The sequence below is a fragment of the Thamnophis elegans genome, chromosome 2 (genome assembly GCF_009769535.1).
Source record: "Thamnophis elegans isolate rThaEle1 chromosome 2, rThaEle1.pri, whole genome shotgun sequence".
In the NCBI taxonomy this organism is placed as follows: Eukaryota; Metazoa; Chordata; class Lepidosauria; order Squamata; family Colubridae; genus Thamnophis; species Thamnophis elegans.
The window spans coordinates 25,453,080-25,468,439 of NC_045542.1; the positions used below are offsets into that span (position 1 = coordinate 25,453,080).

General features: G+C 41.8%; 1 protein-coding gene across 2 annotated transcripts; it reads right to left on the reverse strand.

The window, feature by feature from the left end:
- Positions 1-507: 507 nt before the first annotated feature.
- Positions 508-15,102, reverse strand: TMBIM6 (transmembrane BAX inhibitor motif containing 6). Of its 2 annotated transcripts, XM_032209406.1 has the most exons (10): positions 14,995-15,101; positions 7,254-7,354; positions 6,542-6,650; positions 5,561-5,681; positions 4,927-4,975; positions 4,556-4,653; positions 4,365-4,444; positions 3,660-3,760; positions 3,117-3,189; positions 508-1,987 (listed from the first exon to the last, which is right to left on the reverse strand). In XM_032209406.1, exons 2-10 carry the CDS (start codon positions 7,307-7,309, stop codon positions 1,964-1,966), a joined length of 711 nt encoding a protein of 236 aa, XP_032065297.1. In that variant the 5' UTR covers positions 7,310-7,354; positions 14,995-15,101; the 3' UTR covers positions 508-1,963. The 2 variants fall into 2 exon arrangements, with proteins under 2 accessions (XP_032065297.1, XP_032065296.1); XM_032209405.1 differs by lacking the exon at positions 508-1,987 and having other exon boundaries at positions 2,731-3,189; positions 14,995-15,102.
- Positions 15,103-15,360: the final 258 nt, after the last annotated feature.

Sequence of the window (15,360 nt, forward strand, 5' to 3'; positions counted from 1 at the left end):
CACAGTATATCATAAGTCTTCATTGGGAATCTCAAGCTTTTGCCAGTCACCATTAATGGTATGGTGAAAATGCCAAACTCTGCTGTAAGGCTTCTGCAAGATGAGAACAGCCCATAAAAGGGTACCCCCATTGCTTTTTTAAATTGTTTATATGGATTTCATGACAGCTGCTTTCTAAATTCCCCATCTCCAAACTGTGCCTCCCCGACCTGAGGTAGCAATGATATTGTCATAAAGTACGGAGAAAGAAGTTGCAGGTATTGCAACTTCCGTAAGCATACAGGCAAACGTGGGAGGGCCCACTTGTTCTGGATCCCAGAGATTCTCCATCACCAAGTAGCCAACAGGCCAACCTGAATCTAAAATGACTAACTCCCTTGGGGACCCAGTTCTATTTGAGCACAAAAACTACACACAATCTCAGTGTGAACTCAAACAAGTTGAAGAGTTTTCCTGAGGACACAAAATTCACTACCGATTGCAGGTGAAAGTAAAACCGATACATGATAAAGTTTGAGGATTTTTATTTTAATATTTTTCCCATACAAAGCAAGACAATGTAAATTTTATTTGAATCAAAACACCGTTGTTTTTTTGTTCAAAAACCCTGTCTCTTCACAGTAGGCGGCTAAAGAATGCAACCAGGGCTGGCCATCCAAAGAGCGACAGAGTTTATTCTATTAAACCCTGTTAGACAAGGTCTCTATGAAGTAGATTCTTGCAGTTTAGTTCTTGGCACTATTCCAAGGGGGAAGGAGGGATGAAGAACGGAGGAAGTAAAAAAAAATTGTTTTCTCAAGCAAGCAAAACTGGAGCCTGGCTTCAGATGCCAAGAAGAGCAGGAGAAACATTATCTGGTTAGCTGCAAGGAAAGCTTAATGGGCATGTAGAGGGAGCCATTTTTAATACCATGTGCACACTGATCCCAGTTTCTCCAGGATGTAGGAATACCATTCCCATTATACAACATTCAGACAATACCCTCCAAGCCATTTGCGGTAGGATTCATTCCCAATGTTAAAAGGGAAGAGGCAGCCACATGTCACCCTGACATCTTGCTGACCAAGGCTGCTCAGTCCCATTAATAGTTCAAAGTGCTGGGTTCATCCTCCTCCTCCTCAGCGAACTCAAATAATTAAATATCAGGAATGCAATTAAACCAGACCAAACCTTACCACACTGACACCTATCTAAAGACGAAAACACACAAACAAACAAAAATCTGTCAGCAGTTGCTAAAAACTGAGATGAGTGCCAGACAAGAATTTCTCACCTGCACAAGTTAGTTTTTGCTAACCAGTGGCAAAATGAGGGTGGAGGAGTTAGCACGATGGATCAGATCACAGATCTCCAATAGGAGTTTTTCAATCAGCAATTTAGAGTTTTATATAGCTTTGTATCTCTCTCCCCTCCACCCATCCTAGAGGAAGGAACTTGAGCAACTTTCATCTCTTTAAAACCCCTGCAGACAAGTCGGCCTTATTATCAGGCAAATGTTTCAAAACAATTTCAGAGCCTCACCGGCACCAGCAAGAGGCAAGTTCTCCCCTGCTCTGCTCTGTTCTCACTGCAATTTGAATGTGATTGGAGGTGAATAGAAAAATGGAAGGGGCTTATGGTACACCCCCCAGTGAAAACTGCCATGTCATTACCAATAATACAGATATGAACTCTGATAGTCAGAAAAGTGAAGTGGGATATGTGTTTATGTAGAAGTGGGGCAAAGCCAGACTCCAGCATTAGGATCAGCCAGTTAGCTTTTTCAAGAGGCTCAAAAAAAAAAAAAAACCCAAGGGAAAAAAAATCCAATTTCCACAAAGTATGAAAATGTCACAGATGCTTCTCATTCACACAGAAGAACAGGGGGCACCTTTAATGAAGATCAAGTTGGATGGAAGCAAGAAAGAGGCAAAGGGGGGGGGGGTAAGAAACGGGAATCTCCACTCAGGCATCTGGTTTCACTTTATTTTTCCTTTTTCTTCTTGTTCTGAAAGAAAACAAAAAATCACTGTCAGTGCTCTGAGCTCCTGGATATGATGACCTGGATTGGGATCCCATGCCAGTCAAATAGGTATTTGTTCTATTCTAGGTTAGAATACTGATGCAACCATATACACCCAATTCTGCAAACCCCTCCCTGGAGAAATTGGTGATCACTTGGATGAAAGATGTGATGAACTTAGGCCATCCTAATGACTAGAGAACCTTTTGTAAAAACCTGGTGTTTGCTCATCTATATCACAGCTAGACTTAAAAGTTCTCACCCGCTCTCCCTTAATTCTTGCAACAAAAAAAAGTGTGCTATCCTGAAAATAGTATGAAAGTGCAATTTGCTGAATAGTTCTTCCTTGCTGAATGAGCAAGCAATGAAGCCTGAACGGGGCAAGGCTGTGGCTTCAGTTGGGAAGATGGACTTTGAAACATGCATATGGTCAATGGTAGTGCCTGTTTCCAGAATGGCCCAGCTGTCAAGGGAGGTTAATTTCACATTGATAATGTGCCATCTCCATCTTGTCCCTCTCACTACTTTGCATGAAACCAAGCCTTCCTATTCCTCCATCTTCATTTCCTACTCTTAATGAATCTTCATCTCTTTACTTTTTTACTTCCTGCATGGCTCATTATGCATATAGACCAAGCTTTCCTTTGATTCATTTTTGATGACTTACTCTTCAATCTTTTATTCGGGGTCACTTTTTTCTGAATAATTTTATATCTTGTGTTATTATATATATAATTTTTAAAAAGTCCTCCCCATTTTTGTAATTTTTTGGGGGGGCTTATATTGGATACATATGCCTACGGGAGGAGGATCCAGCTAAACACACTTACCATAATGGTCCTATTAATGTGCAATAAAAAAAGATTATGTGCCGAAAAGAAGCGGGAGCATTCTAGGCAGGAGGTAGGACTTTTCATTTAGAAAAGTCAGGGTAAGAAGCCACCTGCTTTTGCCAAGTAGAAGAAAGTTTCTCTCCCAAAGCATCTGCCTCTCAATGGAAACACCCTGCGCTTGAACTCTGTAATCATGGATTCTTGCTTGTCTTTATGGGAGATGATGCACTTGGCCACTTAATGGCTATGCATCAGAGACATCCCTGTGCATGCAGACCTACCTCATTCATGCCCAAGATGACCATCAGCTCCCGGAAGATGTTAACAAAATCCAGGAAAAGATCCACGCAGTGCCTAGCACAAAGAGAAAGGTGTTGTACATCAAGTTATACCCTAAAATAGGGGTGTCAAACTGGCCATGGGCCAGATGCGTCACACAGAGGTCACACCCACCCCAGCTCCGGAAAGGTAAAAACTGCCACAATATGTCACATGAGGATTGAATTTGACAACTGTGCCCTAAAATTACAAAGGGGAGGCTTTGCCGGACCCTCTTCTCTATTGCTTTATTCATAATCAACTATTTGTGTACCATCTTCTACTGCCAGAGTTCATTTGAAATCTTCCTTCCGTATTTAATTCTGGCTTTTTCCACTACAAAGCTTTTAACCTCCCTGCTTCCCTCCAAGCGAAGTCTCTTTAATTTTGAACCCAATGGAGAAGCTCTTCTGTGTCTCCTCACTTGCAAAGCCTTATCGCATGTGGCAGCTCCTTCTTCTCCAACTCTCTTACACAAGCCCTAGGCTTGTCACCAACACACTCACCAGATGTAGTCCTTGTCTCCATTCTCAGCCTTCTCAATGATGAGCTGAGTGTCAAACAGCACAAAGCCACACATAACCATAAGTCCAATGTAGAGATTAGCCTGGAGGAAGAAGAAAGCCAATTAGACAAAATCACTCCAATGGCACAGCCTGGCCGTGCATCCTACTGAGAAGCCCGAAGTGATTCTGTGTCAGCTCCCGGCTTCAATATATACAGAGCCAGATCTCTTCATGAATTAGAGCAGAATGTGGCATCAGGCAATGAATTCATTATTCACAATGTCAGCATTAATTCCATTTTTGTTTTTGACAATAGCTTTCTTGTTATTATTTTGTGTACCTAAACACTGCAGCCAATAAAGTACCTGGGGAAAAAAACCTCAGAATAGCTAAAGCTCACAGAAGGTTGCTTTCCAATGCCGGAGGTGTCTGTATAATCAGATGTCTGCATAATTATTGTACTCATCTGCAGCCACAATTACAGAATGTAATACTGCAATCTGTATATATCTCCAAATCTGTTACTCTAATGCAACACACATCTTGCCCTTCTAATAATAAGCTAAAAGAAAAGGGAAGCTGGGCACATCTGAACAGGCTGTTCCCAGTAGGCCAGTTGCAAGTCAAAAAGGCAGCTTTGCTATAGGGGCTTGGGCTGCTATCAACTTTCAAACTGACAAGATCAGGAAAACAGCAGCCACTCACCGTGAAGAGCCAAGTTGAGCCCAAGAAAATGTTGACCAGGGAGAACAGCAGCATCAAGAACAGGCCAGAGAAAAGGAAGCCTGAAAAAAGGAACAGAATCACAATGAGCAAAAAAGGCCAATCGAAATGAACCCGGCCTCTTCGAATGTAAGTGAGCAGTGGTTGCTGCTGCTGCTGCAGGTGCTGCTTACCCCCTAGATACAAGTAGGCACGGCGCTTAGCAAAGAGAGCACTCAGGGAGAAGCAGCTGAAGATCACTGCTGTGCCCAGGAAAGCAGTTGGGATGATGCTGTAGGGAGGGAAGGGACAAGAATGAATGCCTAAGGAAGAGATGGAGGGAAGGAAGGACGGACTCAGAGCTATGAATGATCAGACTTTGCTTTAGAAATATTCAAAGGGTTTGACTTTTAAGTCTCTGAAAGGATCCAGATGCTTTAACGGGAAGAGCTTAGTAACAGCCCCAAAGTATGCCCCCACCATTACTACTGGGCAGGATATCTGGTTCTCACTTTCAAAGTGAAAAGTGGCAAAGGATAGAGCAAACTGGTGAGTTTCCCCTTACCTGGGGTTAATGGCAATGCACATCTCCAGCAGAGGACCCAGATTGACTCCTGGAGGGGGAAGGAATGTAGCCTCAGAGACAAGTTTCTTGCTCATGTGTATGCACATACATACTTTTCCCATTTGTTACATGTACATATTTAAAAGACACAGGTTATGGATTACACAGGCATTCCCTTCATAAAAGACATGAGAGGGGAAAATGTCACACAAAAACATTCAGAAAGTGACAAGATGCTCGGTGTCATTTCAGATAGGGAGGGACCCCCTTTTTTTTTATAAATGCTATAAAAGTGCTGCCTTCTTCCTTTTGGCTGGAAAACCATTTGGCTTCTTTTTCAGACACAGGATTACACAAGAGCCATTCTGCTGTAGTCTGATACTAGGTAGCTGCATTCATGCATGGAGTAAAGTTTCCCAATGCTTTCACCCTCAATCATTACCATTCTGCCAGGTCCTCCGATGGCCCTGATGGCACCGTTTCATCCCTTACACAGCATGGCTCCCACTACCCCAGCAAGAGGAAGCAGCTAACAATGCCTTTCTTGCTTATGGAAATTCCACATTTGCATATGTGGAGTATTAAATTGCTGCTGCTCCCCCCTCAGTTCTCCCTTCTCCAGTCCTGCACATACCAGTGAGGCAAGCAAAGGCTGCCAGGATAACCAGACGTTTCCCTTCAGTTTCTCGGCTGTGGGGTGTGGCCATCAACCAAATCATAAGGCCTAATGCTCCCAGGCCAGTCAGCAGTCCAAACTGCAAAACGAAGTGGGAAGGACAGAGATTAACACAGGCTGGTCAGAAGAAAGACCCAGTTCAACCTAAGCCCGTTTGCTGCATCTCCCCCTCTTTTAAAGAAAATTCTGGTCATCGGAACAGTTTCCCCCATGCAGATTTGGAAAGGAAACAAGGAATCAGTATTTTGCATAGCAGGTCTATTTGAAGGGAAAATTCTGTCACTGTTCAATTTTTAAATTTAATCATGAATGCATTCAATCTTAAATATTTTAAATACATAGCTAGACTTTCATCAGCTTTCCGTTATGGCAATTTTATAAGCACCAGTGAAATCTGTAACAATTCTACTCTGCAAGTAGGATATGTAGGTATCCTACACAGGTATGTAGAGAAAGGTCTAGCAAAAAGATATTCCAAACCTGAAATGGAAACTAGAACACCGTTCTCCAAATTTAAACTTTATTAACTACTGTAGGGCTTAGTTTAAATGTAAACATTAACAAGTGATTCTGATAATGGAAAATTTTTCACTGCCAGGACTCTGAGCAGCGTATCTATAGTCCCACCTCTCACTTGAGTTTCACAATAGAAACAAAAAGCTCTTTCAAACAGAAACAAAGACCTCTGAGAACATGTATTTATTTAGAGACTTTTTGTTGGGATAGGTTTGTGGAAAGTTTTAAAGGCTTAGAATTTCACTGAATATGCCATCTAGTCATGGAGCACCAGCTGAGAACCACTCAAACGGATACAATCCTGCTTATTTCCACTAGCTGAGATGTACTGTTTTGCAGTCTTCCTGCTGGCTTTTAGCCTTCAATAACCAAGATGACCTTCAGCTTATCTATCATCCCAGAGAAATGCCTTCGAATTCTTACCTGCACCACCTGAGTTACCACATTGAGATAAGCACCAGCCGCTGCTAGGAACATACATAATGCAAAGCTGGCATAGACCTTCTTCAGGTGCTGCTGAGTTGATGCAGAGCTATAGGGATGAAGGAAGAAAATTAAGCCGATACACAATATTTAGAAGCACAGCAATTCCCAAACTGATCATTTGCCAGCTCCTAGCTATATCATAAACCACACAGAGTCATTATCTAACTTGCTTACATTTTCTTGACACCATCACTAAGAATCCCTTACTTCAGAATCTCTAGTGTTGAAATATTGCTTCCAGAGGGGACCAAGTATTTCCCAAAGATATGAAGGTTTTAAGGACAGTTAGAAACACCTGAGGGGTCTAGTCATACAGAAATGCAGTGCGAATGTACAAGGATATGCAGTTCTGACTTGCACAGCACATCATTCTGGCAACAGGCTATGGCACAATATATCATTTAAATCAAGAGCCATTTTGAATAGCTCTGCCCTCTTTGGAAAAGCAAAGACGATTTTAATCCACAGTCTTTTCTCAAAAAAGCAGAAAAGCTGAGGTGGTCTGGCATCAGAAACCCAGGTCCTGCCAGCCTTCTCACCATCTTTCATGGTTGATGAAGCCTACCTAACCTCACATCTCTGTTCTTAAACATCTAAGAAAGAAACTGAATCCTCTCAGAATACGTTTAAGCAGGCGACAGGTACTCACATGTGGGAGAACTTGAAAAGGGCATCAAAATTTATGTTCCTGTTGAAAACATCCATAGCACTAGTTGGTGAGGTGCAATTCTCTATGTCAAAACACACAATCTGCAGAAAGGGAAAGGAAGGCCATGTTAAAGGGAGAAGACCTAAATAGATTTTTGCCCCTAGAATTGGTGTGTTCAATCTCTACTTTGCTTCTTATAGACAAGCTCCTCCCACCTGCTTGTTCAATTCAAATTAAGCAGCACCCTCAGTCCATAAGTGCAATTTCAAAATGACATCAAACCCCCCCCCCCCTTACATCTTTCTTGGTAGCACTTCTGCAGAATTCCTGTGGTTCCCCCCCACTCTGGATAAAAGGAACTTCAAATAATCAATTAATAATCATTACCAAGGAAAAAAAAACACAGCAACATCAGAGAACAGGGAAGTTAAAGCAGTAGCTTAAAGGTATGTTGAAGCAGAAAACAGATTTTCCAAGTCCAAGAAAAATAAATTTGCTTCATCTGCATACTCCTACACAAAACACATCTCTACACAGACTAATTTATATCTTTCTCTCCATGTAGTTTCCTGTTTCCATCAATTCAATCTCCAGCTACAGTATAAGATATGCAATCCGAACCTTACCCAAAAGACACAGGTTAAGTAAACAAACTCCTGAAGCACCGCTGCTAAAAGTGATTCTTTCTCCTTCAGCCTCACCAGCTCGTCCAATACTTAACCCACAAGCTTTTTCCTCTTTGTCCTACTCTGAAAAATCCAGAGACTGCAACCGCTCCGCAGGCACCCAAACTGGCTTGGTGTATATGGTGCAATTATTGCAGGCTCTTGCAAGGCTAGCTAAAGCCTCCTAGAGGAATTGTGTTCACCTGGGAGCCTTGCTTCACAACTCAGCAGCTGGAAAGCAAGAACATTAGCCTCCTTAATGATCTTCCCAGGAAAGGATGGGGTGGAGTTAGAGAAAGGCAGCCCTCCCAGCTTGAGAGTCAAGGCCAATATGTTGGGCTACTATTCTCTAGGAGGTGGGATTCCACCCCACTGTTCTGTTCTGTAACAACATGCACAGGTATTTTACTTACTCAGGGGAGCAGCATGAGCATTTTACTCAACAATACAAGCAGTTCTACCCTCCTCCATACAAAGGTTATTCTTAACTAGTTGGTCTAACCTTATGGCAAAGAATGGCCGTAGTTATGTGGAGAACCAGTCCAGTGACTAAATACTTACGTATTTTCTGATTGGCAGGAAGATCCGGCTTGGCAAGAAGTTTGCATTATAGGTTTGTATTTGCTAGCAAGGTGCACTAGTGTTAAAGAAATGCCTTTAATCTTGAGAGAGCTTACTCTCACATTTCTATCTTCTTATATTTCTCTACATTTACAAGGTCTTTATTTATCAGAGGAACACACATGGGAGGAGGGGGGGAATCACATTGAAAAGCTCTAAAAAAGGAAGTCTGTCTTGAGGTATCAAAAGCCACACTTTAAGAACAACCTGAATTGGAAAGCTGAACCTGAAAATTACACAGCGTGTAATTTGGGTATTAGGTGCTTGTATTAGATAACATGACTCAACATCAGGGCATCAAAATAGGTCACACAAGAGTGGAAGAAACATTTTCCACTTAGCACCCAGTTCTTCCGGAAGCCAAAAGCTATTCAAGGAAGAGGTTGGATAAGATCCGAGACTAGGGAAACATTTTGAAATACAGATTTCTGCAATGGGAAGGAGACTCTCTGCAAAACAGAGCATAAAGCTGAAACTATTCCAGAAAAAAGTATTAGTGAGCACTTCTCACTACTGACACATGTGAAAAGTAAGGAGAAAAACAAGAACCTGTAAAGCTCAGGATTACTCTTAATGTTGTTAGTTGTGAAGTCGTGTCCGATCCATTGCGACCCCATGAACAATGTTCCTCCAGGCCTTCCCGTCCTCTACCATCCTCTGGAGTCCATTTAAGCTCACACCTACTGCTTTGGTGACTCCATCCAGCCACCCCATTCTCTGTGGTTCCCCTCTTCTTTTACCCTCAATCTTTCCCAGCATTGGGCTCTTCTCCAGTGAGTCCTTCCTTCCCATTAGGTGGCCAAAGTATTTGAGTTTCATCTTCAGGATCTGGCCTTCTAAAAAGCAGTCAGGGTTGATCTGGTCTAAGACTGACCAGTTTGATCATCTTGCAGTCCAAGGGACTCACAGCTCTCAATAAGCATCCTTTATGTTTCAAAAAGCCTTATACTTTTCCAGCAGCTTTAGCCACAGCAGGAGTAACTAATGGTTTTCATTAGTGTTCTTTGAGCCCACTTAGCCAGAGAATATAGGAAAGAATTTTTACATTACATTTTAGATCATTTGTTCACAGAGAGCAGTCCATTTATGGCTGTGTCTGAAATGGAATATTATTTATTTTACCCACAGATAAAACTCTCAAAACACATGTGTTTTGATTCATGCTTGGAACAATTAAAATGGCCATTGAAGGCTGCAACTTTTCAAGGTAGAAATATGTTCAGCATGCCCCACTCCAAATGTGATGCTACTCAAAACAGCTGAGGTTTTTTTTCACGCTTGCAACATTCAAAATGGCTGTTTTCAGCTAAAGACATACTGCACATCTCTACTTCCATTTATCACAGATGGTAGTATTAGTTATCTACATCTGAGTTTTAAAAAATTCTGGTCCTGCTCCCCAAGGCGCTGACCATCTCTGATTGAATATATTATGCTTATAATTAAATTGAATTTTTCCCCATTCTGCAAAACCCATCCATCTTGCAAATTAACTTTCAATATAAATAATGAAAATTAATTTGCATCGTTTAAAAACAAGATGGCTTCAGCTATTTTGAAGATCACAAAGAAATCTGAGAAAGTGAAAGGCCATGTACACCTCCTCTACGTTAACGTATTTTTCTTTCAGCATTAACATCAGATCTAGTAATGTGAAAATTATGAATCACAGACTAGGTCAGTGTTTCCCAAACTTTTGACATATGTGTACCCCTTCTATAATTTTTGTAACGCTGAGTACCCCTCATAACTACATAAAAAAATGTAGTTAATGATTTTCACGCTTTCATCCAGAACTTTCTGTAGATCAGCGGGCATCTTACGTGTTGCCAAAGCCTCTCTGTGTATGCAACAATGTGTGGATATGACATTTGGAGCAACATTTTGAATTCTTGCAACGAGTCCTTTATTAATTCCGACCATACTTTTTGCTCCATCTGTGCTTATTCCAACACATCTATTCCAATCAATTTTGTTCTCTTGCATAAATGTATTCATAACATTAAAGATATCTTCTCCTGTTGTGATATTCCCATGTGAACCCCACCAAACTCCGGTGCAACGCATACCCCCACCAAACTCTTACCGTACCCCTGGGGGTACACGTACCACACTTTGGGAAACACTGGACTAGGTTACTGAGAAGGTACCATTATTTGGGAAAAGACACAAGGGGAAAATTATTAGGATAACATTGTAAAAATTACAGAGGTTGGTTATCCTCAAAGGAGTCTTGCCCTTAGTAAAAAAAAGAGAGGCTTGAGTACACAGCTACATACAGTTTCGGGCCATGGCTTTATAAACTCTCCAAGGGTTGCTTAGATGCAAAGAAATGAGGTTCTATGTAACATGCCTACAGAAAGAATTTTGTCAGTTTTAGAATGGTGACTAAGTACAATAATTTTTGGATTAATTTTCCTGGGTAAGATGTAAGACTGTGGATGATTGAATTTGAAGGAAAAAAAACAAACCCTGCCATTGGGAAGGAACACAGAAGGATGGTGGCATGCCTGCCCAAAAGAATGCTAACTATTGATTGAATGGAAAGGCTTCTACTTAATATTTACATTTAGCTTTTGCAGATCCCAATAGTATCCAAAAACTTCCCTCCTATTTGTGTAAGTACAATCAGAAGAACTGCAATCTTATTAAAATATTCTGAGCAATGACCATGATCTCATTACTCCTGTCCAATCTTTCTTTTGCCTTTAAAATCTCATAGGCATGTCTTTTGGATGATAAATGACTTTATCTTAATATTTATGAGGTAGTTGGTAGCTTGCTTGGATAAGGGCAATCCAAAATAAACTATAAGACAATACTTAATAAACAATACTACAAAATACCAGATTAGAATGTGTAAAATAGAACTCATACCATCACTGAACACTGTACACCCAAATATGAAGTGCATATTATCTAGCAGCATAGTTTGATCAAGAATGTTCTGTGAAGCAACAATTAGAGCCTACACTTCAAGTCCAGAGCAGAACACATTCAACAAGTATATTGACTCTGAAATTCTTCCTTAGCCACGTACATCCAAAGAGACAACTTATTAGTATAAATTAGTATAGAACTGGAAAGGAAATCCACTAGAGAATGGCAAACAGGCTTGGCAGCATTCACTGTAATCTAAGTTAAGGATCAGTTTGTTCTTGAGAGAGGAACCCTAGCATTTTTTAAATAAATGACCAGAAATACTTAGCCACACATATGACCTTTAATTACCAAGGGCTAATATTTATTTATTCAATTTCTATGGCTGCCATCTCAAGCAAGTAACTCTGGGCAGTGAACAATCAAACAAACAGGTAAAACAATTACAATACAATACAAATTAAATATATATGGCAATTGAGAAAAAAAATCATCCTTGGTATCAATATAACTAGAAAATGGGACTCTTTACAGTCTTGAGGCCCTAGCCTAGGCACAAATCTAGATCTTCAAAGCCTTATGAAAAGGCCAATAGGGTTGAAGTAATCCTCAGTCCTGAGGGGAGAATGTTCCAAAGGACAGGGACTATAGCAGAGAAGATACACCTCCTAGTACCTACCTTGGCTAATGAAACCCATAGCATGCCCAACCTGCCAGATTGAATTTCTATTACAATTCTACAAACACCTCCATATTCCATTATTATGATCCACAAACAGGAACTTACTAGCTATCAAAGAGTGGAGAAGAGGATGGAAGCAGGGAGTAGGTTGTCCCCCAATCCTCACAGCACCAAATTGCAAGGGAGAAAGAGAAATGTAACACAATGAACCGAGACCTTGTACATTCCTCCAACACTATGACATCAGAAAGCCAGCCAATTAGGTTTGAAGTCGTGTACTGCAAGTCATCTTGTTGCCACAGGAGTCTGTTGAACTAGCTAGGAGACGTATCATAGGAAACTCCTATGACTAGTATCTTACAAAGAAAAACTGAAAAACTCATCTGATCCTATGTCCCACCTCCAAAAGGTTCACACCAAATGTCACATGTATGTTGGGTAGAGGAATGTCAAAATAGTCAAATGGCAGTTACAGCACCAAGACTGAAGCCCCAACCTTTTTGAGGATATCTATCAATCTCCCATATACACATACAAAAAAAAGGAAACTTCAGTGTGTGGTCATGGCCATAGTTTTGCCAGTTTACCTGCACAGGCTCTGCTGGGAGAAACACTAAAGGTAAAAAGTTCATTCTGACACTTTTAACCCCTGTGTAGCAAACTATTTACCTTTAAAAACTCAATTTCTCATCAAAAGCCAACTCTGCTGAGCAGTTGTTTGTGCCCTCCTTATAAATCAGACAAATCTCACATCATTCAACTAAGTTTTTCTTGATGCAGACTAGTGGTCATACAGCAGGTTCTCTTTGGAAAATACTGTCCCAAAGCAGAATGCAAGGCACAGGCTTTAAAATCTGACTCTCCCAAAGTGTGTGGAAGATCATTTAATTTAGTATCCAACTTGATGACAACTCATGAAATAACTGAAATTCAAGAAACATGCCAGTGCTACTCTTGAAACTTTATAACAATTTACACATAAAGCAGCATAAATTTATTTACTCAGAAAAACAAATAAAATGTCCACAGATGTACCTTTCACAATAGAGTCCAACATAAACTAATAGAAACATAGGAAGGTTATTTCTGCCTATATTGTTCAGATTTTCCAATAGACATTGTGGTTTATAGCTACCTGACATGGATCTTCCAACCTACTATTGATTCTCCTTTGTTTGCCTGTCCCTTTTAGTGCACATTACAGAATTCATTTGTTTCAGAACATTTCCTTCACAAATAAAACACAGTACAAACAACAAGGTCTAACTCACTCTAAATATTCTCTGAATGCATCAAACAGATGACTTTCAGATACATCTGTAACTAGAAGACATCAACTAATGTAATCAATGCTTATTAAAAAAAACATGAAGGACAATAAAGGTTGGAGGAATTTGCTCTAGAGCTACCTTATTCAATTTGGACACCTATCAGGTATGAGTCTCCATACCCAGAATTACCCAGTCAGTAAAGGCCATTGCTAAGGATTCTGGGAACTAATGTCCTGCTTCCAAGGTTGAGGAGCATTGCTAGATAGCACCATATTTAGAATTCCATCTTAACTTCTATTCCATGAAAGAAAAACCAAAATTATACCGAAAAATATTCAGGATCGTTATTTTCTGGGCTAAACCTCCAATCCTTCAAAACTATTCCAACTTATTAGTGAGCATATACCTTGCCGCTTTCTCTGCTTGAAGGAGGAGGTCTGAAGTTTTAATTTTAACTCATTCTGGTGGAAGCAAAAAATCCAGACTGCAACATTGCTAGTTAAGAGTCCCGCGAGGAAAATCTGGGATGCCTGAAGAAGACCCAGAAACCCCTTTACCTGGGCTTCTTCCTCTTCCCCTTTCTGGACCCTCCCCCTACCAAACAAGCCTACATTCGCATAAAACCTGTTTTTCGTTTCCACCACGACAGCAGCAGAAGCAGCAGCAGCGAGGCAAATCGCCAACGCAATAAAACAGCAAAAACACTTTCGGATAGGCAGCAGGACCATTCTTCTTTAATGAAAGCTTTTCCACTTGTTCGAAGACATAGCCAAAAAAATAAAAGCCCACGCCTCCCCCCCCCCAAAATACTTCCTTTTAACTAGACACGGCAAGGGGGGGGGGAATACCTAAAAAACCCGCGTAGCCGAATAGCGACAGCAAAACCGAAAGAAACCAGACGACGCCTATTTTTAAACCGACGCCACAGAAACCGGACATCCAGCATTAGTATATATTATATTATTTATTCGATATTATATTATAATTCCATATTATATATTATTTTATGTTGCATTGTTGTTCTCCTTATTGCCTTTCGCCGTCGTCTTATCAGCCTTTTAGGACGAGATTCGGCGTCTTTCTTCTCACATCAGATATAACACCATTTTAGGTGCCAGCCAAGCTCTTCAGCACAGCCTCCCTCCCTGCCTCCCATGCCACGAGCCCCCCGAGGGTTTTGGCAACACGGAACTCCTGCTCGGCCCCTGGGTAGACCCGAGGGCCTTGGAAACACCCCACCCACGCCCCTCTTCTCCGGAGGCCGGGATTTGATCGCCAAAGGCGGCTGCCTTCCCGAGACCGAGGAAACTCCCGCCCACCGACCCTATTGGGGAAGGGGGGGCCGGTAGGATATCTCTATGACGTTATCGCTCAGAACGCAGGAACGTTAATAATGGCCGGGCGGCCCGAAGCAGGCCGGGACGGTCCCGTTTCTTTACCCCGCTTCTCCCGCCACCACCCCCCCTCGTTGGGAGAAGGGGAAAGTCCAAAGGGGGGAGGGGCACGGTTGACGCCTTCGGAGGAACCCCACAAAAGACGCCTCGGAGGAAGGGCGGGTGGGTGTGAGGGGATGGTCACAGGGTTGCTATAAGAACGGAAACCGAAAGAGGCCGTGTTCTTACCCCGCCGCAGAAAAACGGGTCCCGTCGCGGTTACAACAGCACGGCTGTCCTAGTCGAATCGTACGTGTCTCTGGCCTCGAACGCCTCCGCCCCTCCTCTTTTATCCCCTCCCCACCTGCCATTGGTACTTTCATCCTCAAGGTCCCGCCCCGGATTCCCATTGGTGTTTTCACCCAACCCCCTCCGAAGAGTTCTGCGTACGTCTTCATTGGTTGAGAGGTGGCTCCTTCGCCTCGCTATTGGTCCCGCGGCCGCGCCCAAGCAGTTGCGATTGGTTTATCCCGGACGAAAGGAGCACATCACGCACATCACACACACACACTCACACGCATAGACGTATAGAAGGACAGACAGATGGATGTACAT